This window comes from Terrapene carolina, unplaced genomic scaffold (assembly GCF_002925995.2).
Source record: "Terrapene carolina triunguis isolate 2854851 unplaced genomic scaffold, T_m_triunguis-2.0 Scaffold84, whole genome shotgun sequence".
In the NCBI taxonomy this organism is placed as follows: Eukaryota; Metazoa; Chordata; order Testudines; family Emydidae; genus Terrapene; species Terrapene triunguis.
In genome coordinates, this window is record NW_020664435.1 from 41,124,811 (window position 1) to 41,150,428 (window position 25,618).

At 39.1% G+C, this 25,618-nt stretch overlaps 1 protein-coding gene across 1 annotated transcript in view; it reads right to left on the reverse strand.

The window, feature by feature from the left end:
• CUNH10orf67 (chromosome unknown C10orf67 homolog) overlaps positions 1 to 25,618 on the reverse strand; it is a 103,278-nt gene that overhangs the window by 54,630 nt on the left and 23,030 nt on the right. Inside the window, exons 6-9 of the mRNA XM_026649345.1 lie at positions 13,620 to 13,767; positions 12,327 to 12,385; positions 9,944 to 10,009; positions 3,955 to 4,017 (exon numbers count right to left, since the gene is read on the reverse strand). Coding sequence (XP_026505130.1) covers positions 3,955 to 4,017; positions 9,944 to 10,009; positions 12,327 to 12,385; positions 13,620 to 13,767 — 336 coding nt within the window. The remainder of the gene's footprint in view (positions 1 to 3,954; positions 4,018 to 9,943; positions 10,010 to 12,326; positions 12,386 to 13,619; positions 13,768 to 25,618) is intronic.

Here is a 25,618-nt window from a genome sequence, read left to right on the forward strand (position 1 = left end):
TAAAGATGTGTATATTTCTTTCTCAGTACGTACCTCTATTTATAACAAATACGATGAGGGATTTATTATAATGGACAGCCTGGATATAGTGAACAAGACTTATGTATGAGATACCATATTTTCCCTCTCTACAATCACCTATCTATAATTATGCAGGAAGGTGTCTGCCTCATGTAAAGAGGAAGAAAAATGAAGGAAGCCAGGCAATGATCTGGACTGAGATTGCCAGTTCATTTCACGCAGACTATCAGTGAGTCATCAGACAGTAATTGCTTTCAGTAACTATGCTGACATGAACCAGATTAAAACTGGTGACCCTAAAGGTGGATGGTACCATATCCCTATAGCAAATCCCTGAGCCATACAGTCCCTCAGTGAGGACTGGTAATGTGCTGATGATTTAGTTTTAGTTTTGTTGATAAAGCAGGCTTGAATTTATTTTTGTAAGGTTGGTTGGGAATCTGGGTGCATAAAATGAATGAGGATTTTTTTCTGGAGAAATGTTGGCATTGGCTCAACAAAAAGAGGGAGAAGGGTATGTTGAGTATAACAGCCTGAACATCAAGATTAGATAACAATTTAATTTTCTCACATCACATGCTCATTACATCCTCATGTAAACAGGTGGAGTCCTCATCTCATTCCAAATAAAAACTACACATGCAAAAGGTTACACACACAAAAAAATAATCATTCTTTGCAAGGACTGCAAAGTTTAAGGGTTCTGGCAGCCATCACATTTACTTGACAATGGGCCAATTTTTTCAAGGTATTTAGAAACATAGTGAGATTTTCAAAAGCACCTAGGTGCCTAATTTTTTGTGTGCTTTTGAAAATTCCACTGTCTGCATGTTTAGGTGCCTAAATATCTTGAAAAATCTGGCCCTATATTCTTAGCCTCACCCCGCCATAAACACAAAAAAACCTCACATCGGTCAGTATTTTCCTCTTCAGTCAATAAATCCTAATATTCACCTCAAGAGAGTCAACAAAAACAACAAGGCGTCCAGTGGCACCTTAAAGACTAACAGATTTATTTGGGCAAGTAAATCTGTTAGTCTTTAAGGTGCCACCGGACTCCTTGTTTTTGTGGATACAGACTAACATGGCTACCCCCTGATAAGAGAATCAACAGTTACTTAATATTTTAAGATATGCTTTGAGTACAGATAGGTGCATTGTAGTAGACTCATAGACTCATAGACTTTAAGGTCAGAAGGGACCAATATGATCATCTAGTCTGACCTCCCGCATGATGCAGGCCACAAAAGCTGACCCACCCACTCCTGGAATAATTCTCTCCCTTGACTCAGCTGTTGAAGTCCCCAAATCATGATTTGAAGACTTCAAGTCGCAGAGAATCCTCCAGCCAGCGACCCCTGCCCCATGCTGCGGAGGAAGACGAAAAACCTCCAGGGCCTTTGTCAATCTACCCTGGAGGAAAATTCCTTCCCGACCCCAAATATGGCGATCAGCAGAACCCCGAGCATGCGGGCAAGAATCTCCAGCCAGACCCGCATTGACCATTGATATTAATTACCTGCGATGGTACGTTATAGACCTATTGACTAAAATCACGTTATCCCATCAAACCATCCCCTCCATAAATTTATCAAGCTTAATCTTAAAGCCAGAGAGATCTTTCGCCCCACCGTTTCCCTCGGAAGGCTGTTCCAGAACTTTACCCCTCTGACGGTTAGAAACCGTCGTCTAATTTCAAGCCTAAACTTCCCGACGGCCAGTTTATATCCATTCGTTCTCGTGTCCACATTAGTAAGATTAGTTAATATATTTTAACTGTTGATTGACAGATTTATCTCAAATTTATAGATTTATTTTACAAGATGGATATTGTTATTGTTTGAAGGTTGGGGACAAATGCTATGCACAAATTTGAAAATGTCATAGTCATAAAATTTAAGGCCAGAGGGGACAATCAGATCACCTAGTCTGACCTCCTGTATATCACAGGTCACCACCACCACCCAGCATTCAAACACTAAACTCAACAATTGAAATTAGACCTGGGTATTACATCCCTCAGGACACTAAACTACTATGTGCCACAGGCAGAGAATAGGGGAGACAAAGGTAATCAATAATGTTGCATAATACTATTAGTATAAAGAATATTTGGAGTATACCCATAATATTAAAAAAGAAATCTCATTATTTAGATTCTTTCAATTATTTTTAAAGTGCCTATTTACACAGCAATTTACTGCACGGCAAACTAGGGTATGAATCTACAGCACACCAGCTTGCCTGCATAGTAATGTCCCGTGTGGAAACTGCTAAAGCACACCAAGGGTACATCTACACTGTGATAAAAGACCCACAGCACAGCTGCAGCTGGTCTGAATCAGCTGACCCAGCCTCTGAGACTTGGTGCTGTAGGTTTTTTATCGCAATGTAGACGTACCCTAAAAGTCCTGGAATATGGCTTGGCTTACAACTACCTGCCACACAGTAATCTGCTATGTAGACAAGCCCTGTAAGTGTTAAACAAGGTTTCCCTGAGGGTGATATGTTCTTACGTTTTTAATTTGGGCCTAAGAATAGCCATAGTGGGTCAGACCAAAGGTCCATCTAGCCCAGTAGCCTGTCTTCCGACAGTGGCCAATGTCAGGTGCCCCACAGGGAATGAACAGAACAGGTAATCATCAAGCGATCCATTCCCTGTCACCCATTCCCAGCTTCTGGCAAACACAAGCTAGGGACACCATCCCTGCCCATCCTGGCTAATAGCCACTGATGGACCTACCCTCCATGAATTTATCTAGTTTTCTTTTGAATCCTGTTATAGTCTTGGCCTTCACTACATTCTCTGGCAAAGAGTTCCACAAGTTGACTGTGCATTGTGTGAAGAAATACTTCCTTTTGTTTGTTTTCAACCTGCTGCCTATTAATTTCATTTGGTGACCCCTAGTTCTTGTGTTATGAGGAACACTTCCTTATTTATTTTCTCCACAGCAGTCATGATTTTATAGACCTCAATCATATCCCCCCTTAGTCGTCTCTTTTCCAATCTGAAAAGTCCCAGTCTTATTAATCTCTCTTCATACAGAAGCCATTCCATTCCTCTAATAATTTTTGTTGCCCTTTTCTGAACCTTTTCCAATTCCAATATATCTTTTTTGAGATGGGGTGACTACATCTGCACGCAGTATTCAAGATGTGGGCGTACCATGGATTTATATAGAGGCAATATGATATTTTCTATCTTATCTATCCCTTTCTTAATGATGCCCAACATTCTGTTCGCTTTTTTGACTGCCACTGCACACTGAGTGGATGTTTTCATCAACTATCCACAATGACTCCAAGATCTCTTTCATGAGTGGTAACATCTAATTTAGATCCCATCATTTTATACGTATAGTTGGGATTATGTTTTCCAATGTGCATTACTTTGCATTTATCAACACTGAATTTCATCTGCCATTTTGTTGCCCAGTCATCCAGTTTTGAGAGATCCTTTTGTTGCTCTTTGCAGTCTGCCTGTGACTTAACTATCTTGAGTAGTTTTGCATATTGAGTAGTTTTCTGATGTTCTTATGTTCAGGTTGCTGTATTAGGGCTGCCACATTTCAGCTGGACAACAACTGAACTATGCTTATTTGCGAGTCCCTCCTAACAAATCTCACTACCATGACTAAGAATAGTGTGAATCCGTATTCCGTTACAAAGGGAGAGTGAGTGGAAGAGAGGACTGAGTCAATTACATATGTTATCTAGAGCCATGTGGATGACAAGCAGAAAGTAACAAAGAGAGGCGAGTTAAACAAAATGGTATTAGTTTAGTTATCAGTGAAGAGAAGGGAAAGCAACCACTGGAGGGAGAAAAAGTCTGATAAGGCAAATATATTACGGGTACAGTGTATATGGTGTATTTCATAGTATCATATAATTAATTGAAGTATATGCTCCATCTAGGAAGTAAAATGAACTTACTTTTTCCTTTAGGTCAGATAACTTCTTTTCCACTTTTGTTTCAATGTCTTTTTGTTCTTTGAGCTGTTAAAATAAATGCCAAGAAAGCTGAGCAAAAGTACAGACACAAACATTTATAAAATGTAATACAGAGAGGATGAGGGAGACATTATTAATTTAATATTATACTTCTTTGAACAATTAATTAATTAAAATTCTTACATTTCCAGAAATATTGCAAAAAGTGTACAAAAATATACATCTTCCATAAGTAATTACTAATTCTTTAAAAAATGAAATGCAGCTTTATCCATGTTCAAAGCAAAATGTACTGGTGCTGTGATCTATTACACTGAAAATTTGTTTTCATCGTTTACTGCCTGTGAATAGGACTACATGGGAAACTTAATTATTGCCCACAATTTTTCTTGGAAAGATTTGCTTGATGTAAACTCTGACTGGTCAAAAGATTTCAAAACAGCAGCAGCTACTTGACTTATACTGAACAATGGCAAAAATCAATAGTTTCAGTATTGTTGCATAGTATTTCTTCTAAATTTGCATTGTTAAATAAGAGGAAAACAAATTTATCTTTATAAATGATGGAACAAAATTGAATAGTGGTATAATTGTCAAATTGTAAGAAAGTAAAGAAGAACATTTAAATTAGCAGTTTACACTTGAAATTATTTCCAAAACTTTGCAACTGATTCAGTTTTGTATACTAGCTTCTTTTCAGTATTAAATTTGTCAGTATTTACCATAGTAGGAAAAGTTAGTTTATACCATAGTCTCAACTTTTTGTTATTAGTTATAATAAAAAGGCCAACAGATGTAAAATCCAGAAATGACTATATTTATCTATGTCATAATCTTCATGTAATTGTTTACAATAATTTTAGTAGAGCTTATAGCAGAAATTATTTGAAAGTATAAAAGATTTAAAGAACTTTTGTCCAGTGTTCTGCTGTATCATTCATTTCTCCAGGACTGATCTTTAGTTACTACTTACATTTACATTCAATATTCAAAACATCCCCTCCCCCAAGGACACTATATAATTTGAGGATTTCTCCATTCCTCAGTCTGCTTTTACACACTCACCCACACACTCACTCTCTCTCTTTAATTTCCTCCCTCTCAATCAGCCACATTGTTGACATCTTCTTTCTACCCAAAGAAGACTGGATCAACAGGGCATGTAACTTCTGGCTGATGGGAGGTTCTACCCTTGCGTTTTCCCTTCCCCATTCCCAAAGGATCACCATCTGCTTTACTATGTATTCCCACTCCAAGGAGAAAGAGAGTGGGAGAATGGTAATCAAACTTAATGTCTCCTAATTGGCAGAGTTGAACACTAGTTTAGTCCAAAAGTCTACATTTCATGCAACTGTCTTTGTACAAGTAAATGCTTCCCCCCTTCCATAATAATAAAATTCCACTTCTGATGTTATGTCATGCTACTGAAATGACCTACAGTATTATTTATAGGTTTCTGTAATGCACCCCCTTACAGCCTGGTTTGCAGTTGCTGCAGATGTATCCCACCTTAAATTTCCCCCAGTTGGGGGAGCAATTTTTTTGCTTTAACAGCCTGGGTCAAGGAGAAGCCAACACACATTACGAAATACCAAGTCCCCTTTTAATAAGGTTTCAAGACAGGAATAATTCAGGAACCTGGTTCAGAGCTCCACAACTTAGAACGTCCACAAAACCAACTCTCTGAGTCAGGTTAGGTTAGACTCCTTGAGTCAGAGAGAAACCACCAGCCATGGCAGCCTGCATGGTTTCTACTCCCTTCTCTCCTGCTCAGCTTCAGCTTCCTGTTCCCTAGGGTGGGGCAGGGCCTCCTTGGTTACACCCCAGGATGTCCTTGCGTCAGCTGCAGCCTGTCCCTTAAAGGGGTAGTGCACTCCTTCACAGTCTCCTGTACATTTAATGTTGGTTTGTTTGGTAATATGCTGTGAAAAAATATGGCTAAAAAGCTAAGTATGTTAAATAATATTAGAGGGTTTCACAGGTGCTCAAGACTTGCCAGGATGCCTTCACCACATCTCAGAGGCAACCTGATATCTATTCTCTGTATCTTTACTATGGTTACTAAAGGATAGGCTGACCAGATGTCTTGATTTTATAGGGTCAGTCCCAATATTTGGGGCTTTTTCTTATATAGGCACCTATTACCCCCCCACCTTCTGTCCCCATTTTTCACTTTCTATCTGGTCACCCTATTAAAGGACCTCAGTTCAGAACTGTGCACCTAGCCAAACAGAGGTACATTCCATGAGTTTGGTACCAGATGTTCTATAACTCAATGGGGAGTAGAAGAAGAATGAAGAAAGAGGCTGACATTAACTGAAGCCTTTTCCTCAAGGCTGGAAGCCCATATACTGATTTATTTTGCACCCTGTATACTAATACATCTGCAAAAAGGCAGGGTGAGAGCCTTAGTTTTTGTAATTTCTCCAAGAAGACACCAAAAGAAGAGTTTCTCGGTGAGCAGAGGGGCTACGTTTGGAGTAGTACTACTCTAGAACTACACTTGGTTAAGGACCAGTATTTATTGGTATTAAAAAGAGAATTTTCTTTAAAGCTTGTTTTCCTGAATATATTTTCAAGATTTTCCTCTTCTGCCCTCTCTATATACAGTTAGGGCCAGATGATGTCTGGTCTGCATATAGGAATGGGAGGGAGGAGGCTCAAGGAACTTTTCTCCTCACCCCTTTTGCACCTCTGTGCAGGGACTAGCTATAACTGTAGTCTTTATGCAGTTCTGAAGGATGGGGAGAGGGCAGAGAAGAGGTGGGGCTTTGCCTCCTCACCTCTGACCTCAGCCAGCAGAGCTGGCCAGCTGGAGGGAGACACATGCTGCACCCTCTTAAGGGAAAGCTCACAGCAGATGCAGGCTAGGGAGCTCTAGGAAGTATCCTATCTCCTTGCCTGCACTGAGATGATTCTACACTGTCCCTATCTCAGGGGTATATCTTAAAGGCACAAAATGTGTATGTGCAATAGCTCCATTCATGTTGCATGGTCTTCTGTTTTTTTTTGTTTTGTTTTTTTGTTATGAATTCTAAGCCTATAGTTTTTTATGTTAGAAGAACTTACAATGAATTTGAATGTTCACTTCCACTTTTGCTGTGCCTTGTCTTAGGTAACAGTAAATTGAAGAAAGAGGCACAGCCTTTGAAACACACACTACTATAAAAGAATAGAGAGGAAACGCAGACAGTCCTTTAAGTGTGGTTCTGTTCTGAGGAGTGTCTCAGTAAAAGTGACATTATGTGACTCCACCTTTATTGTCTCTCAGTGATTTCTGTATCCAATGAGCTCAGTTTACACGTAAAAATGTCTTTTCTAGCTGCCAGCCCAGCAATCTCAACCTGGGATCTGAAGGTCATTCTGGTTTCTTTCCATCTCACACATCATATTCAGTGATAAAGGTTCAATGAGGACAAATAAGACCTTAGTTACACCTATTCAACTCCAATGCCTTCAAATTATGTCCTTGGTGAAACCTGTGCAAACCCACTGGTTGAGATTTTCAAAGCCAACTAGATTTTCAAAGCACAGACAGACAGGGCTGCCCTTAGGATTTATTGGGCCCTATGCAGTATTATAATATACTGGCACTAGAAAAGGTTCAGAAAAGGGCAACTAAAATGATTAGGGGTTTGGAACGGGTCCCATATGAGGAGAGATTAAAGAGGCTAGGACTCTTCAGCTTGGAAAAGAGGAGACTAAGGGGGGATATGATAGAGGTATATAAAATTCTGAGTGATGTGGAGAAAGTGGATAAGGAAAAGTTATTTACTTATTTCCATAATACAAGAACTAGGGGTCACCAAATGAAATTAATAGGCAGCAGGTTTAAAACAAATACAAGGAAGTTCTTCTTCACGCAGCGCACAGTCAACTTGTGGAACTCTTTACCTGAGGAGGTTGTGAAGGCTAGGACTATAACAGCGTTTAAAAGAGAACTGGATAAATTCATGGTGGTTAAGTCCATTAATGGCTATTAGCCAGGATGGGTAAGGAATGGTGTCCCTAGCCTCTGTTTGTCAGAGGATGGAGATGGATGGCAGGAGAGAGATCACTTGATCATTGCCTGTTAGGTCCACTCCCTCTGGGGCACCTGGCATTGGCCACTGTCAGTAGACAGGATACTGGGCTAGATGGACCTTTGGTCTGACCCGGTACGGCCGTTCTTATGTTCTTATGTTATTAAACTGGTGCCCCTATGCCCAACGGCAGCCTAGGTTTGCATGTGTATTTTAGATAAGGATAATCTTTTGAACGATTTATTTAAAAAACTGTATGTCTGAAGATCCAAGCATTTAAGGCTAAAGATGAATACTCAGATTGTGCATCAAAAAATCTATGCAAGGATTTTTTAGAGATGTGATTTTATAATCTTCAGCAACACACTAATGAAATATTTTTAAAGCAAATTTTAAACTAAGGTCCCATAGACTAACATGTTCTGAGTAAATATTACATAATGCACAACTGTTTTTGTCAGTAAATTCAGAAACTGACAGTATATACCTGGGGGTTGGCGAATGCCTGTTAAATGGCTTCATTATCACTTGAATGGCTCTTTAACAGTTTCAATGCTGAGCTAATAGGTCTGGCAGGCTGGAAGGCTTTTTCACTTTTAAGTACTAGATCCCCTCCGGAGGAAGACTCGCCAGGCTGCAGCAGCCAGCTGTGGTGGGAGCCTGCAGGAAGGGTCAGAAAAGGGACAGGAAGAAGCGAGGGGGTGGACACTAAGACCCAGGGTGCCCAAAATTTTTGGGTGCCCTACCCCTATGCTATGTATGCCTAAGGACAGCCCTGCAGACAGATGCTTATGATAACACAGATCCTTTTGAAAGGCCAAAGCCTATACATGAATTTAGGGTCTTAACTTTAGGCAACCAAGTTTAAAAATGTTGGCTGTGTGCGCTCAGAATCCTTGACTCCAAGAAAATCACATTTTTCCGGTTAAAAGAAAAAAATGTAAAATGTGTTCTCAAGACTAATGTGTTTGTTAAAAAAAGAGGTCCATAGATCAACTTATTCTTAGTTTTCAGCCTTTAAAAACTTGTTTCAAAGAAGGCTTCCTTTATAATCTTGAAATTCTGTTTTTCATCCATTTCTAAAGACTCAATCCTGCAGTACTTACTCGGGCAAAAGTCCCATTGAAGTCAAAGACTGAGTAAGGACTGCAAGATTTGGCCCTATGTCAAGATAGCCCAACACACACTGTGCTAAGATTAACAAAACAAAGTAAGTAAAAGCAGCTATGACTTGGCACAAAGTTTGACAAGCTGAAAAAAAGCAAATGTTTAAGTAACTGAAGTGGTACTGATTTTCTATTCACAACCTTTTCTCTTCTAAACAGTATCATATTCTTTTCCAGCATATTTAGATTGCAAGTCAAGCTGTGTTTTATTTTTTATTATAATAAACCCAGTCAGTATACTGTAACAAAGACATACTAGTGGTGACTAGTGTGAAAACCACTGTGAGACCAAGTTAGAAAAAAGGTCAAATGATAAAATAAACAATCAGCCATCTGGAAAGTTCTTGAAACACGTAAAAAGAAAATAAAAGGCAGTATTCTTATGAGACTAATACAGAATACAAAAATATTTAAGATAGGGCTCCCTCTATCATAGTAGCAAACCTTTCCACATAATGTTAAATGTTTTCCAAGTTCTTCTGTGCCAAACAATATTTAAGTTCTTTTAAAAAAATCTTTAAAAATCATTTTGTATGTTTCTTCCATTAGTAGAGTAAAATTTAGGCTTCTGCTGAACTGATTCTCCAAAAACCTCTTTAAAAAAATGCTTTTTCATTTTTCTAAAAAAAAAATAATCAATCAGTACATATACGCTGCATATGATACTTAGAACAAACTGAATATTTAAATAAATAAAGTTTCTATATATCTGAAAACAACCATTTTTATGAAGTTTGAAACACATGGCAGTTCATAAAAATAATTTAAGCACAAGAATCTTACCATACTTTGATTTAATGACCTCTCCTTTTCAAGTTCCATCTTTATTTTTTCTTGAGCTTCAATTAACTAAAAATAAAAGCATAAAAAGTAATGTTGCATTTTAGATTACAGGCAGGTAGAATTCTTCTAAAATCCTTTCTAAATATAGTTTACCAAAGAAAATACAGCATATATATAACCTAATGAATGACAGACAGATGGGCATCCTGGCACATACCATGATACCTAGAAACAAGCCTGACGGTGCACTAGGAATGCCACATGCAGAATGTCCAATTCACACACCAAATATTCACACTTTAATTTTGTATTGAACACACCCTGAATGTGCATACAAAATACACAAGATCAGATCTCCAGAGAGCTGCAGGTTAAAATGAAGAGCACTCTGAAAAACAGCTTTCTGAGACAAATCCTTTGGCCCAAATAAGAACTGCATGAAGTTCTGAACACAGTCAAACTAATGATGCTCCATTGCTTAGGTGGAGGAAGTCTGACTAGGATATCTATACCACCTGCGAAGCATAAAGAATGGGTATAGGGAGCCCCTACCATGGAGGGAAGTATTCTGAATGAGGATTACTCTGATTCAACAGTCAAACCACACACCTATAACGGGGGTGTTTGGAGAGCATTCACAAGGGCTGATGCAGTCAAGATGCAGTGGCAGTTTTGGAGTAGTTCAACTGCTGCTTGATGGCTTTCTGGGGAGGGAAAATATATTCTTTTTTCTTTGACTCTTGAAGTCATCTTCAGTATCTATAACCTGTTTACTTAGGCTTTTTAATGGGGAGCATGTCAGACACCTATTGTCATTGAGGACTAAGTCCATGCATGTATAAATTTTAAAAATTAACCCAATTTTAAAGTTATCTAATGCAAAAATTCTAGATATCAAGCCAAAAAAATTTTTCAGTGCAGTACCCAGTGGAAAAACTTCCCAATAGTGAGATGCATTAGGCTGTGGAACAGTCTCCAAAGAAGCGTCAGCAATCCCATGGATTAGGACTTTGCAAACTAAACTAGACAAACTGTAGGCTGTAAACTTTTGGGGGCAGGGATTGTTTCATCTATATATAATTTGTATAGAACCTAACACAATGGGACCCCAATCTTGTTGGGGCCTTTGGGCAGTCCCACAATATAAATAATACACTAGAAAATGTACTGTAGGGAACAACCCTCCTTTGGCAGATAGATGTACTGGATGGACCAATAGGAGTTTTCCATATCTTATCTTAGGATACATCTTATCTTCCATTTCTAATTTTAGGGTTCATCTATAGGATCTCCAAGGTTTAAAAACATTAACAAATTTAGCCTTCCAACACCCCTCTGAGGTAGGTTGGTATTATCCCCATTTAACAGAGGGGAATGCGAGGTGTGAGAAGTGACATCTTTGCAAGGAAAGTCTAAGGAAGAGATGGGAATAGAACCCAGATCTCCTGACTTTCATTCCTGTGCCTCAACAAAACAGAATTCTTCCTCTCCCTGGACAGTGAAAACAACTTAATATGAAGATTTTTATCATATAAAGGGTCATTACTTCCCAGAGATTTCCCCACAAAGATGAAAATACCTTAATGAAAAGGGTAAGACCTTGCTAAACTGAAGTTCTTCAAAAAGGGATATAGATCACATTGAAAAATGTTTCATGGAAAGAGTCCACTTTCTACAGTGGGAAGATGTTCTTTGATTTCTCTTTCATTTTTAGAAAGGGAATAATGCACTGTAGAGAAGAAAACCATTTGGCATGATATCTAGGCATGTTATCTAAATAGATCTCTATGTCCCCCATTTCTCAATGAGGTGTTTTTGTTTTTTAGAACTTCCCTATACCAAGAAGCATTAATTTGTATTTACTATGTCTTGTTCAACTACCGCCTTGTACTGATAGCACATAAATAATATTGAAGACAAATTAATAACATTACCCAGAAATACAGAAAATACACAGCAAACCACAGGTTATCGAGAATAAGACATTTCTTGCCCAAAATTATAGATACTTCCATATTTGATCCTTGTTACTCTTCCTCTAAAAATATACTTATGCCCTTCTTTTTAATGAAAGTACTCCACCCAACTCCAATACAGTTTGCTGAGGTTCAGAAGTGAGAAAGTGTCTAATTTAATAGTGTTAAAATGCTGACATGACAGGAGGAAGACAATCTGAACCACCAACTTCTGCATAGGCAGGAATACCAGCTCATTTTTACTCATCATTGAGATACACAAACATAAAACAAAATCTGAAACAATTGAAATGATATTGACTATTTTTCAGCTTTCTCATATTATTTGGAATAGACTTTGTGAATAACCCAAGCCTGCTGCTTTTCTGCTTAGAGAGACATCCATCACTGTCAAAACAGTACAGTACCTTTTGAACAGTTTTCTCATCTTTTTCCATTTTTAATTGCATACCTCGAACCTCCTTATCTGAAAACAAATAGGGAGAAAGGTAGAGCATGAAATTACAAGCCTACATCAATGTATTTATATTATATGCTTCAGGTCAGTCTAAGCCTAGTGGAATGCACAGTGGATGAAAGTCCTAGCAGAACTCTGACCTTCACAACTGCCCTTGACATTCATAGCCTTCTTCCTGCTGTTCAGCCGGCTGGTCAGATAGAGATTAAGAAGTAAGTTCAAGAGCCAAGTGTGGCTGAGTGCCCACAGCTTTTCATTAATACTAGTTCTGGACATCCTTGCTGTTAGTCACAGCCAATACAAAGTGCTTTAGCAGGTGGTTCTTTATTGCTCAAACAAAACTATGAAAAGATGAGAAGCGCCATTAAATCAGATGATAAACAGCAATAAAGAATACTGTTTATGTCAAATTCATCTTTCTACTATAAAAGGTACTACTATATCTAATCTATTTGGATGTACAAAAGTCAGAAGCCAGATTTTCCACACAAATTCTGTTCTAATGCCATAGATTTCTAGCTGTCCATAAGAGCTTTCTAACACTGACAATATACTAGCGGTAACTTGAAAGTAAAGACTGAACTTATTAATTGTTCTTATAACCTGAATGGTGTGTATGTTTGTTTATATATATACACACACACACACTCTCAATTTCAGAATAAGACAAAATGAATTCCTTTTTAAAAATGTTGTAAAGTAACTGTACTGAAAACAGTGTTGATAACTTGAAAAAGAGATTGATTCTTGTAGACTTCTACACAAACATATAATTCATATTTTTCCCCAGAAAGGGTATGTTAATACATATGTACAAGCACAGAAACCTATTCTATATACAGTGTCCATTTTACCTCCTCATCTTAAGGCAACTAAATTAAAACTAACAATATATTTAATCATTTACAAATATAAATATTTACATAACACTTTTCTCAGATTTTAGTAATTTTGCAGACTACAAAATAACAATGTTATATTTTATGAACTCCAGCAACACTGTTAACCAACATAAGAAGTCTCAACTTCCATATAAACAAATATTCTTTTATCATAAGTAAAAAAGTAAATATAAATATTCAAAAAAGTTTAGAATAATTAAAAAGTACAAAACAAGCTGATAGAAAGTCCAAGAATAATTTACCACATTTTTGGACCATACTAGATTTGCATTTTGATTTTAATATTTAATTCATACTGTATTTAAATGTCATCTTGACCTAACATCACATGAAAATTTTACCTAATTTATTATTTTCTTTTTCACTGCGTTTCAGAGACTCTTCAAGATGTGAAATCCTATCAAGTAGTCTAGAAACCTCTTCTCTGAAATCCTCATTTTCTTTTTCAAGCATATTTTTTTCATTGTCATCATCGTTGTCAAAAACAATCTGAAAGATTGAAAACCCTTGTATTTCTAAGTAAAGAATCAAGGATTTAAATATCTGCACAAATATAATAATTATACAACACAGCTATCATATAATTTTCTGAATTCTATTACACAGTTATAATATGAATACAAAAAAGTCAAGAGACTAAATAGGATCTTGCTGGAAGAAAGACTGCAGTACATTATATACAAAGCCATAACACATGGGGACATTTTATTGACAGGAATAATGCATATCATACTGTTTGTGTGCCCTCATCATTCAGGTCAATTTATTATGGAGGCTGTGTCCAGGAAGGCAGCTGGGGCCTATCCACCCACACTTCCCTCTGTGTTTATGAAGTGCCGTCCGTAACTAGGCAAGCAGGAGAGATTGTGGACAGGCAACACCAGGGGGTTGCAAAGTGCATGGCTAAGGAGGGGGGCTTGTTGCCTTTGTGCCATTTCTCAGTGACAGTGCTGCCAGTGTCATGAGGAGCACATCACATGTCAAAGTGGTGAAGTTTTCAGGCTGGGAGCCGCATGGAGTCCATCAGGCCTTCTGATACCAACACAGTTGGTTTTCTACTTGGTGTCGGAGCCACCCAGAGGCAATTCATATTCTGAACATTAACATGGCTTTGCATGCCTGTCACACATAGACCGTGCAGGGGTTTAATGCTATTGAAGACTATGGTTTAAATCTCTATGCAAACAGTGATTACCTAGTAAGAAGGTTCCAGGATAACATACAACAAAAGACTTTAAAGTTATAGTTTTAGTAAAGCAAACTCATTTACATTTTTATTATGCGTGTCCTTTGTTTAAATCTTGCCACATCCATTATGGAAAAGACTTCTTATGCAACTGAAGCTTATTGGGACAGCTACTCTTTTTTTCTTGTCTGTTTCAAAGCTATTGAAAACATTTGAATATATTGTCTTATGGCTGTCCAGATTTTACTGCCACATATTTCTTTTAAAATTAAAGAAAAGCTTTCGGAAGATGGAACAAAACTTTAGAGTAATACCAGCCTATCAAACTGAATTCTGAAATCCTTAAAATATTAAAAACAAAGAACAGGTTATTAATTACTTTGTTTACTAAAGAAAATTTAAGATATTTGTTTCACATGGCAAAAATAAGCATGTGAAAATAGGGCCTCCTTTTCTAGGTTACCTACTGATAAAAAATAAGAATCTGGTACCTAGAACTTTGGAAGTAAAATTCTGAGTTTTTAAGAAAACATGTAAACCTGAACTCAAAACCAAAATATATTTATGGCAAACATTCTCTCCTGCACAACTATTTCAAATGTTTTTCTCAAAAAACAAAACAAAACAAAACAAAACCACCTCTCAGTCCCTTGTGCTCACTTAAACTTTTAGGAATAAACTATCAAAGTGTTACATAGAGTTATGGCCACAGGACTCTCAATGATTTTACTGGGAATCAGGTGGATAAAATTCCAGAGTGTTTTAAAAATTCAACCTTAAAATTAGTTTGTAGCTCCCCTTTTTTTGCTAACTAAGAAGTAGCAATTTCTAGAAAGGTCAAATATTAGTTAATGAAATTATCTTAAGTTAGTAATACAGATTTTCAAACTAACAAAACAACGTTTTAGTTATTCTTATTAGTTAGTTACTAGACTAGGATTAATTTTTACAAGAACTCTTTCCAGAACCTTGGAAATCCTATAGGAAGTTTCTAACAAGCTGCAGAGGGGTTGTTAATAAAACAGCCAGTAAAATATTTGAGTGATTATTTATCATTCTCCTCTAACATTGTTCAACTCTAAACCATTACAGAACAAACTTACAATTTCAAAAGACCTTTTAAATAACTGTTTCAGAACGTAATAGGCTTAGGCATGAGTTCCTTTGCCCAGGCAGAATTTGAACATCAATAGCTGATAGCATGAGGATCACCATCATCATAAATGAAACTAGAAATGTTTGACTTTGCTATGTGAATCAAAGTGTAAAATTTTTAAATGATGTTTTAAAATCGAAATGTAGTCTTTTTATCTCTTACTGTTTTAATGCAACAATTCAGAAAAACATAGTAGGCTTATTTTACTCACAGATCAATTTATGGTTTGTGCTTTGCATGGATAACCTTTAGCTCTAGCTCCACCATCTGTTATAAACAAGAACTGCAAATAATTAACTATTCAGTCTCATGCTGCAATGAGGACACTCATTAGCAAAATGAACAAAGGGACAGTTTTCTGTAGCTACAGTCATCTGTTACACTTTGAGTGGCAGGTTTTGTGGTAGTGTTCTCTCTACCATCTGCCCACAGCAGTAGTTTTGGCTTGCTTAAACCAAAGGGACTTTAAACTCAATCATGTAAGCAAAAAAGGGCTAGAAAGTGGTTGGCAATCATAAGGTTTTAAACTCTCTCACTTTATATATAAAACTGCTGATTTGTTACTTTCAATCTACAATTTACCCAATAATAATTTTTAAATATCAAAATTGTTTTTATTTAGTTTTAATTAATGCAAAAATACACAGTTGCTAAAGGTATGAACTTTTAGTAAATTTCCAATAGAACACTAGGTAAATATGAAGACATTCTTTTGAAATACGACAAATTTAGGGCCAGATTCTACCATCCTTACTTCATGCTGAATAGTATCTTAGACATAAGACCATAAGAATGGCCATACTAGGTCAGACCAATGGTCCATCTTACCCAGTATCCCATTTTCCGACAATGGCCAACGCCAGATGCATCAGAGGATATGAACAGAACAGGACAACTTATTAGTGATCCATCCCATCATCTACTCCCACCTTCTGACAAATAGAGACTTAGGACACTGAGAGAATGGGGTTGCATCCCTGACCATCTTGGCTAATAGCCATTGATGGACATAGCATCCTTGAACTTATCTAATTATTTTCTGAACCCAGTTACACTTTTGGCCTTCACAACATGCCCTGGCAATGAGGTCCACAGGTTGACGGTGCATTGTGTGAAGTAGTGCTTCCTTTTGTTTCTTTTAAACCTGCTGCCTATTAATTTGATTGGGTGACACCCGGTTCTTGTGTTACATGATGGGTAACTTCCTTATTCACTTTCTCTACATCATTCATGATTTTATAGACCTCTAACATATCCCCCCTTAGTCATCTCTTTTCCAAGCAGAAAGGTCCCAGTCTTTTTAATCTCCCCTCATACAGATGCTGTGACATACCCTTAATCATTGTTGTTGCCCTTCTCTGTACTTTTTTCCATTTCTAATATATCTTACTTTAAATGGGGTGACAAGAACTACACACTGCATTCAAGGCATGGGTATACAATGGATTTATATAGTCGCATTATGATATTTACTGTCTTATTATCTATTCCTTTCCTAATGGTTACTAACATTCTGTTAGCTTTTCTGACTGCTGCTGCACATTGAGCATATGTTTTCAGAGAACTAGCTGCAATGATTCCAAGATGTCTTTCTTCAGCGGTAACAGCCATTTATACCCCCTCATTTTGTATGTATAGTTGGAATTATGTTTTCCAATGTGCATTACTTTGCATTTATCAACAATGAATTTCATCTGCCATTTTGTTGCCCAGTCACCCAGTTTTGTGAGATCCCTTTGTAACTCTTCACAGTCTGTTTTGGAGTTAACTATCTCAGGTAATTTTGTGTCATCTGCAAATTTTGACACCTCACTATTTACCCCTTTTTCCAGATCATTTATGAATATATTGAACAGCACTGGTCACAGTACAGATCCCTGAGGTACACCACTATTTACCTTTCTCCATTCTGAAAATGGACCATTTATTGTTACCCTTTGTTTCCTGTCTTTTCAGCAGTTATTGATCCATGAGAGGACCTTCCCTCTTATCCCAGGACTGCTTACTTTGCTTAACAGCCTTTGATGAGGGACCTTGTCAAAGGTTTAATATATCCACTGGATCACCCTTGTCCACATTTACCTCCTCAAAGAATTTTAGTCGATTGGTGAGACATGATTTCCCTTTACAAAAGCCATGTTGACTCTTCCCCAAAAAATCATGTTCATCTATGTGTCTGATCATTCTGTTTTTTACTGTAATTTCAACCAATTTGCCTGGTACTGAAGTTAGGCTTACTGGCCTCTAATTTCCAAGATCACCTGTGGAGCCTATTTAAAAAAAAAATCGGTGTCACATTAGCTATCCTCCAGTCATCCTGTACAGAAGCTGATTTAAGTGATAGGTTACATACCACAGTTAGTAGTTCTGCAGTTTCGTATTTGAGTTCCTCCAGAACACTTGGATGAATACCATCTGGTTCTGGTGACTTATTATTGTTTAATTTATCAATTTGTTTCAAAATCTCTAATATGAGTAGTCCCACTGATTTCAGCAATTATAAGGGTGGAAGAATATAGTCTTATATATTCAGCTGCAGGAATTTGTATTTCTCATACTTATGTATGAGGGTGTATTCTAATATACACTTGAAAAATAAGCAAACAGCACTTTTAGGATTAGTTATAATTATTTTTGTAAACATATCACAGTAAAAGTTATGTATAATATCAGTAAACCAATTATAGTACAAAATACTAAAGTATAGTACATAATTTGGTTAAAAGAGTCAAACAGAAGATTTCTCAATTCTTTTGTTGCTATTGTGTGTTTGTCCTGAAAAAAATCATTCTTAGAAAGCTGTCACCCATATTATTATGCACCTTTTTCTTTTTAAGATATATTTTAAATACTTGTGTCTGCATTACGTATACCACAAGAGGGGGCAATTGTGCAAGAAGTATCTGATGTATTGTCCAGCCTCTGTGTAGGGACCGCACTAGATGACCGATCGAGGTCCCTTCCAGTCCTACATTTCTGTGAAAAGCAAACTTTCATTTACTATACTTTAGTTAGTAGCTATTACAAGAGAAAGATACACTTTTCCATTTATTTGTAAAATTATTCAACCTTATGATGTTCCAGTGGTTTATTTACCATTTTAGCTTTTTTACAGTGAATACATTTACATATTTCATAGAGTCATAAAGTTTAAAGCCAGAAAGGATCATCAGATCATCTAGTTTAACCTCCTGTATATTGCAGGCCATTAAATTTCACAGTTACTCCTTTTATTGAACCCAATAACTTGTGTTTGGCTAAAGCATATCTTCCAGAAAGGAATACAGTCTTGATTTGAAGACATCAGGCTGGGAGAATGCATCACTTTCTTGGTGGTTACTTTTACTGTTAAAAATATGTGCCTCGTTTCCAACTGGAATTTGTCTGGTTTCAGTTTCCAGCCATGATTCTTGTTATGCCTCTCTCTGATAGATTAAAGAGCCCTTTACTACCCAACTCTTTGATAAACTAAACAGAGTGAGCTCTTTAAAGACATGTTGGCACTGCAGCTAAAAACTCGTAGCTGGGCAGTGCTAGCTGACCCAGGCTCGCAGGGCTTAGGATAAGGGGCCGTTTAATTGCGGTGTACACATTCAGGATCACGCTGCAGCCTGAATTCTAGGACCCTGCGAGGTGGAAGGGTCCCAGAGCTCATCTACACCGCAATTAAACAGCCCCTTAGCCAAAGCCACATGGCACGGGCCAGCCATGGGTGTCTAATTGCAGTGTAGACATACCCTAAGATTATCACTGTAAGGCATTTACTTCAGCCCTCAGATAATTTTTGTGGCTCTTTTCTACACCTCTCCAATTTTTCCAATATCGCTTTTAAAATGTGGACACTGGAATGCAGTATACTAGTGTCTGTCTCAGCAGTACCTTACCCAGAGGCAAAATCACCTCCCTACTCCTACTCACCTGTTTACATTCAAGGATCACATTAGCTCATTTTGCCACAGCTTTGCACTGGGAGCTCACATTGAGTTGTTTCTCCAGTATGGCCCCTTAATCCTCTTCAGAGTCACTGCTTTCCAGGATACGGTCCTCCATTCTGTAGGTATGGCATTCCTTATTCCTAGATGTATAACTTCGTACTGTATTTGTCTGTATTAAAACAGTTTTGTTTGACTGTGCCCAGCTTACCAAGTGATCCAGATCACTATGTATGACCGATCTGTCTTCATTATTTATCACTCTGCCAATCTTTGTGCCATCTATAAATTTTATCAGCAGTAATTTTAGATGTACTTCCAGACCATGATGAAAATGTTGAATCATGTCAGGCTTAGTACCAAACCCCAGTAGAAACACCTTGATTTAATGTTGATTTCCCATTGATGACTAATTTTTGAGACTTGTCTGTTAATCAGTTTTTAATCCATTTAACGTGTGATTTTTTTATATTGTATATTGCCAATTTTATAATCAGAATGTCATGCTGTACATGGTCAAACAAACATCTATTACATCTATCTACTCAGTTACTTTTAACAACCAAACTTGTAATCTCCTCAAAGAATAAAATCAGGTTTGCTTGACAAGACCTATTTTCCATAAAACCATGTTGACAGGCACTCATCATATTCCTTTCCTTTAATTATTTATTAATTGAATCCCATATCTACTTTTCCATTATTTTGCCCAGGGCTGATGTCACGGTAACCTGCCTGTAGTTAGCTGGGTGACTGGGTCATCTCACTTGCCTCTTTTGAATATTGGCACAACATTAGCACTTTTCCAGTCTTCTAGGATTTCCCCAGTATTCCAAAATTTATTAGAAATTAACATCAATGGGCTAGAGACCTCCTCAGCCAGCTCTTTTGGGACTTCTGGGTACCAGTTACTTGGGCCTACTGATTTAAAAGTATCTAACCCTAGCAGATGTTGTTTAAGATCTAACTTGGTTAATATTGGACTGGAAAGTACTTCATCACCCTCTTCGGATACAAGCACATCATCCTGCAGAACAGAAATATTGATTGATTACTTTTGCCTTTTCTGCATCATTATTAGTAGTTTTATCATCTCCATCTAGTAACAGGCCTGTACCACTGCTAGTATTTCTTTTGTTGGAAATATACTTAAAAAAACCCCTTCCTATTGTCCTTAGCCCGGGTAGCCATGGATTTTCTGTAGTATCTTTAGTTTCCCTTTTCAATTTTCTAGACTTCAAAACATCTAATGTACATTAATTGATATCTATTTATTCTTTTTCCATTTTTTTATTTCTAATTGCTGCCTTCACCTCATCACTGAACCAAGATCAGCTTTAGCTATAGTTGTCCTCTTTCTTGGTTGATGAACTGTGGCTTTTTGGCCATCTAATAAATTCCTCTTAAAGAACTCTGATTTTCATTTACCCTTTTCTGTCTAAATTTTTCCTCCCAGTCAATTTCACTCATGTTTCCTCAGCTTTGGGAAATTAGCCCTTTTGATGCATTAAATAAATATAAAACTGGTTGGGACGGTCCTTTGTTTGCCCATATTGAATGCAATCAGGTCATGATTACTGGTCTCATCTTGTAGCTTATCCTGTTCTCCAGTTTGATTCAGTGGTCTGTAACAGACCTCCACCAGTACCTCTTCCTGGGTTTTGTCGGCACATTGATCCATATACATTCAAGATTCTGTGGTTCTGAGTTATCAATAATTCTAAAACAAACAAGGGTGTCTTTAATGGAGTGTTCTCCCCCACCACCATTTTTACCCACTCTACCCTTCCTAAATAGGTTATAAACCAGTGATTTTAACATTCCAGTCATGCAACTCATCCCACCAGATTTCAGTAATGCCAATTATATCAAATTTCTTTGCATCAGTGAGAATTTTCCAACACCTTTTGCTTGATACTCAGATTCCATTGATACATAAACAGTTGAAAAATTTCTTAACTTAAAATCCTTTGCCACTTCAGTTCAATTAGTTTGTGACACAATTTATTTGAGTTTGTCCCACACTGGCCTTCTTAGCATTCGTCCCTTGCATTGCTGGTTAATGTCATCCTGGATACTGCAGCTAGTCTCCAGATGAGATTATTAGCCCCCACATTATAGTGCAGGCCATCCTGGCTATCAGGCACAGCACCGCAGGTGAGCCCTGCCTTGATTTCCCCTCACCCAGCATATCCAAGCAGGCATTCAGATGCTGAAGAGCAACCTCTTCAGAGGGTCTCGTTTATTTTAAAAAAAGGTACAACACTAAACATAAGCAAACCTCCACCCCAGCATCTTAGCTGGGAGACTGGGTCTTTCTGAGGCTATCTGTTCCCACCTCAGTCCACTGCTGACCTCTGTCCAGGCCCTTTACCTGCAGGGTTCTCTTCACTCAGGTGTCTGCCCCCTGGAGTCAAGTCTCTTGCCTCCCCCAGAGTCGGGGTCAACAGAGAACTGTCAGCTACAGCTCTTCCCCAGGGCAGCACACAGTTGCTGGCAGGCTGGGCTTCTGACCACTGTTTGGAGAATCCTTTTGCTGAGCCTTTCCCCACGCCTTCCTGAATGCCTGCCTTCTGCAGATCCCCCTTTAGGAACCTCTTATCCCTCCAAGCACCTCCTAGGCTCCCTGCTCTGGTGGTCCCGCAAGCGAGTTCCCGGTCTCCAAGAGTGCTCCCTCTAGGCTCCTTGCTTTGGGGAACTCCCCCGAGAACTCCTCTCCTAAGGAGCTTCCTGTCTTTTTGGGAATGCCTTTTCTAACTAGTCTTGGATAACCTTTGCATTAGGTTCCTGGTGCTTGTTTACTACTTAACCATTTAGCAGCCAGTTGGGCAGTCAATTACTCACAGGCAGTCACAGACAGACTGGGCCCTGACTTCTCTTAAAGGTCCGATCACACTGTGACACCCCTTATCTGTGAGAGCCAGGTCATCCTGTTCATATAGCTCCCTCTTCCACTGGAATGTGGCCCACTGTTCCACAAAATGAAAACCATCAGCTTCACACCAGTTGTGCAGCCCATTGTTCACTTCCAGTACTTTCTGGCTTTTGCCTTCTGTCACTTGTGTGACTGGAAGGAGCTCTGAGAAGATCATTTGGCCTTTCCTCTTCTTCAGCTCTCTTCCAAGATTCCTGAAGTCTTCTGTAATCTGCGTAGTACCATGTGATGCTGTATCATTGGTTCCAACATGTATCATCACGAGTGAAAACTTGCATCTCATATTTTTGCTCCAGGGAGACATCACACTGTCCTATTATCCTTGTGCCCTTTGCTGAATTATCTGTCCACTCTTCTTAATATGGAGTTGCTAATGTCAGATTTTATCAGGGATATTTTTAATAAAAATCATGGACAATGAACAAATATTCATGGAAGCCCATGACCTGTTTGTGATTTTTACTAAAAATATCCCTGACAAAATGGGGAGGCAGAAGGGTCCAGCACCCATAGCAGCTGGGGGCTTTGGGGTCCCCTTGTCCTCTCCCCCAGTAGCTGGGAGCTGCGAAGGGTTCCGCACTGCGGCTGAGCAGTGGCGAGGTCCCCTTGCCACCTGCTGGGGCTGAGCAGTTGCAGGGGGACCCCCCGCCTCTTGCCAGACAGCTGTGGTGGGGGGGGGGGCATGCCACCATTGGGCTGCTTCGGGAGGATCCCCTCACCACCAGCTGCGCAGCTGCAGGGGCCCCCACCGCCCACAGGGAGTGGGAGCTCCGGGATCCCTTCGCTGCCTGTGGCAGCTGGAGCTGTGGGGGATCCCCCGCCACCCTTGGTGGCTGAGAGCTGTGCGGTGCCCCCCCGTGCCCTCAGTGGCTGGGAGCTGCAGGGTCCCCCTGCTGCCCAGGGGCTCAGAGGCGCTGGGAACCCACCACCAGCAGCGGCTGAGAGCTGTGTGGCCTACCAGCTGACAGCTCCATCCCTGGGGCAGAAAATGTCACGGAGGTCAGGCAATGCTTGGGAGGGGCAAGAAGGGTCACATGTCCCTCCCCAGACGCCTGAGGGGCATTCATCAGGGAACCACAGCAGCGAAAGGAGCAGAACGTGAGGCCGCCGCTCCCAGGAGCCAGCGCCTGTGCTGACAGCTCCCCTGGCACGGCTGTACTGGTACCACCCCCAGACTCCAGCCCTGTCCTCTGGTGGGGCTGTACAGACCCCACCCCAGACAGGAGACATCACTGCATGGAAGGTCTGGGAGCGGTAAAGCCGTGCTGGAAGAGCTGCTGCAGTTCCCAGCACAGTAGGAGGACAGAGTCCCCTCCAGGTAACGTGGAATGGGGAGAGCGCAGAGCCCCCGGGGGCAGGGTGTGGAGGAATCACGTGGGGGCTCACATGGGGAGGTCACATGTCCCCCCCTTTAGCTGGTGCCCCCCTTTGTGTCCCTCCCATGAGACGCCCATTTCTATTATGACTGAAGAACCTCTCTTGGTAGTAACCTGCTTCAGACTGCAAGGACACCCACCAGGCTTGTCCCCTGCAGCTTTCTGTTTCATTTCTCCAGAGACAGGTCCCTTGGTCCCTGACTCACTGGGTATCTCAAAACAATTCAATACTTCTACCTAAGTTGAATGCCTCCTGGTTCTCTTTCCCCATTTGTGACAATCTGCTTCTTCATCTTCTACTCTCTCTAGTTATAAGTGCTTGCATACAAATGCTAGAAGTCTAAATACTAAGATGGGTGAACGTGAGTGCCTACTATTAAATGAGGATATTGATATGATAGGCATTACAGAAACTTGGTGCAATGATGATAATCAACGGGACATGGTAATAACAAGAGTAGAAAATATATAGGAATGACAGAGAAGGTCATGTTGGTGGGGTAGTGGCACTAAATATGAGAAAAAGCATAGAGTCAAATACAGTAAAAATCTTAAATTAATCAAACTGTACCACAGAATCTTTATGGATAGAAATGCCATCCTTGAATAATAAGAATAATAAGAATATAGAAGTAGGACTATACTACCAACCTCCTGACCAGGATGGTGACTGTGGAATGCTCAGGGAGATTAGAAAACCTATAAAAATAGAAAACTCAATAATAATGGGAGATTTCAACCATCCCTATATTGACTGGGTACATGTTACCTCTGGAAGGGATGCAGAGATGAAATTTCTAGACACCATAAATGACTAGTTCTTGGAGCAGCCAGTTCTGGACCCCACAAGGGGAGACAATTCTTTATTTAGTCTTAAGTGGAGCACAGGAGCAGGTCCAAGAGGTAAAATAGCTGCACCACTCAGGGGGGAGGCACCAAAGAAGCCGACCACAGCGGCATTTAACTTCAGAAAGTTGAACTACACAAAAATGAAGAAGCTATTTACATGGAAATTAAAAGGTACAATCACAAAAGTGAAATGTCTGCAAGCTACATGGAAACTTTTTAAAAACACCATAATAGAGGCCCAAATTAAAAAACCACAGTAAGATGATCAACAAAGTAAAAGAAGCGGTTAGAGACAAAAGAGCATCCTTTAAAAATTGGAAGTCAAATCCTACTGAGGAAAATAAAAAGGAGCATAAACTCTAGCAAGTTAAGTGTAAAAGTATAATCAGGCAGGCCAAAAAAGAATCTGAAGATAAATTAGCCAAACACTCAAAAACTAACAGCAAAAAACGTTTACGTACATCAGAAGCAGGAAGCCTGCAAACCAATCAGTGGGGCCACTGGACGATCGTGGTACTAAAGGAGCACTCAAGGAAGACAAGGTTACTTAGGAGAAGCTAAATGAGTTTTTTGCATCAGTCTTCACTGCAGAGAATGGAGGGAGGTTCCCACACCTGAGACTAGGGTGACCAGATGTCCCGATTTTATAGAGACAGTCCCAATTTTGGGGTCTTTTTCTTATGTAGGCTGCTATTACCTCCCACCCCGTCCTGATTTTTCACACTTGCTGTCTTGTCACCCTACCTGAGACATTCTATTTAGGTGACAAATCTGAGGAACTGTCCCAGATTGAGGTGTCAATAGAGTACCACACAGACTGATTGAAACTATGGTAAGAACAGAGTTATCAGACACACAGATGAACATGATTTGTTGGGAAGAGTTAACACATCTGTTGTAATGAGA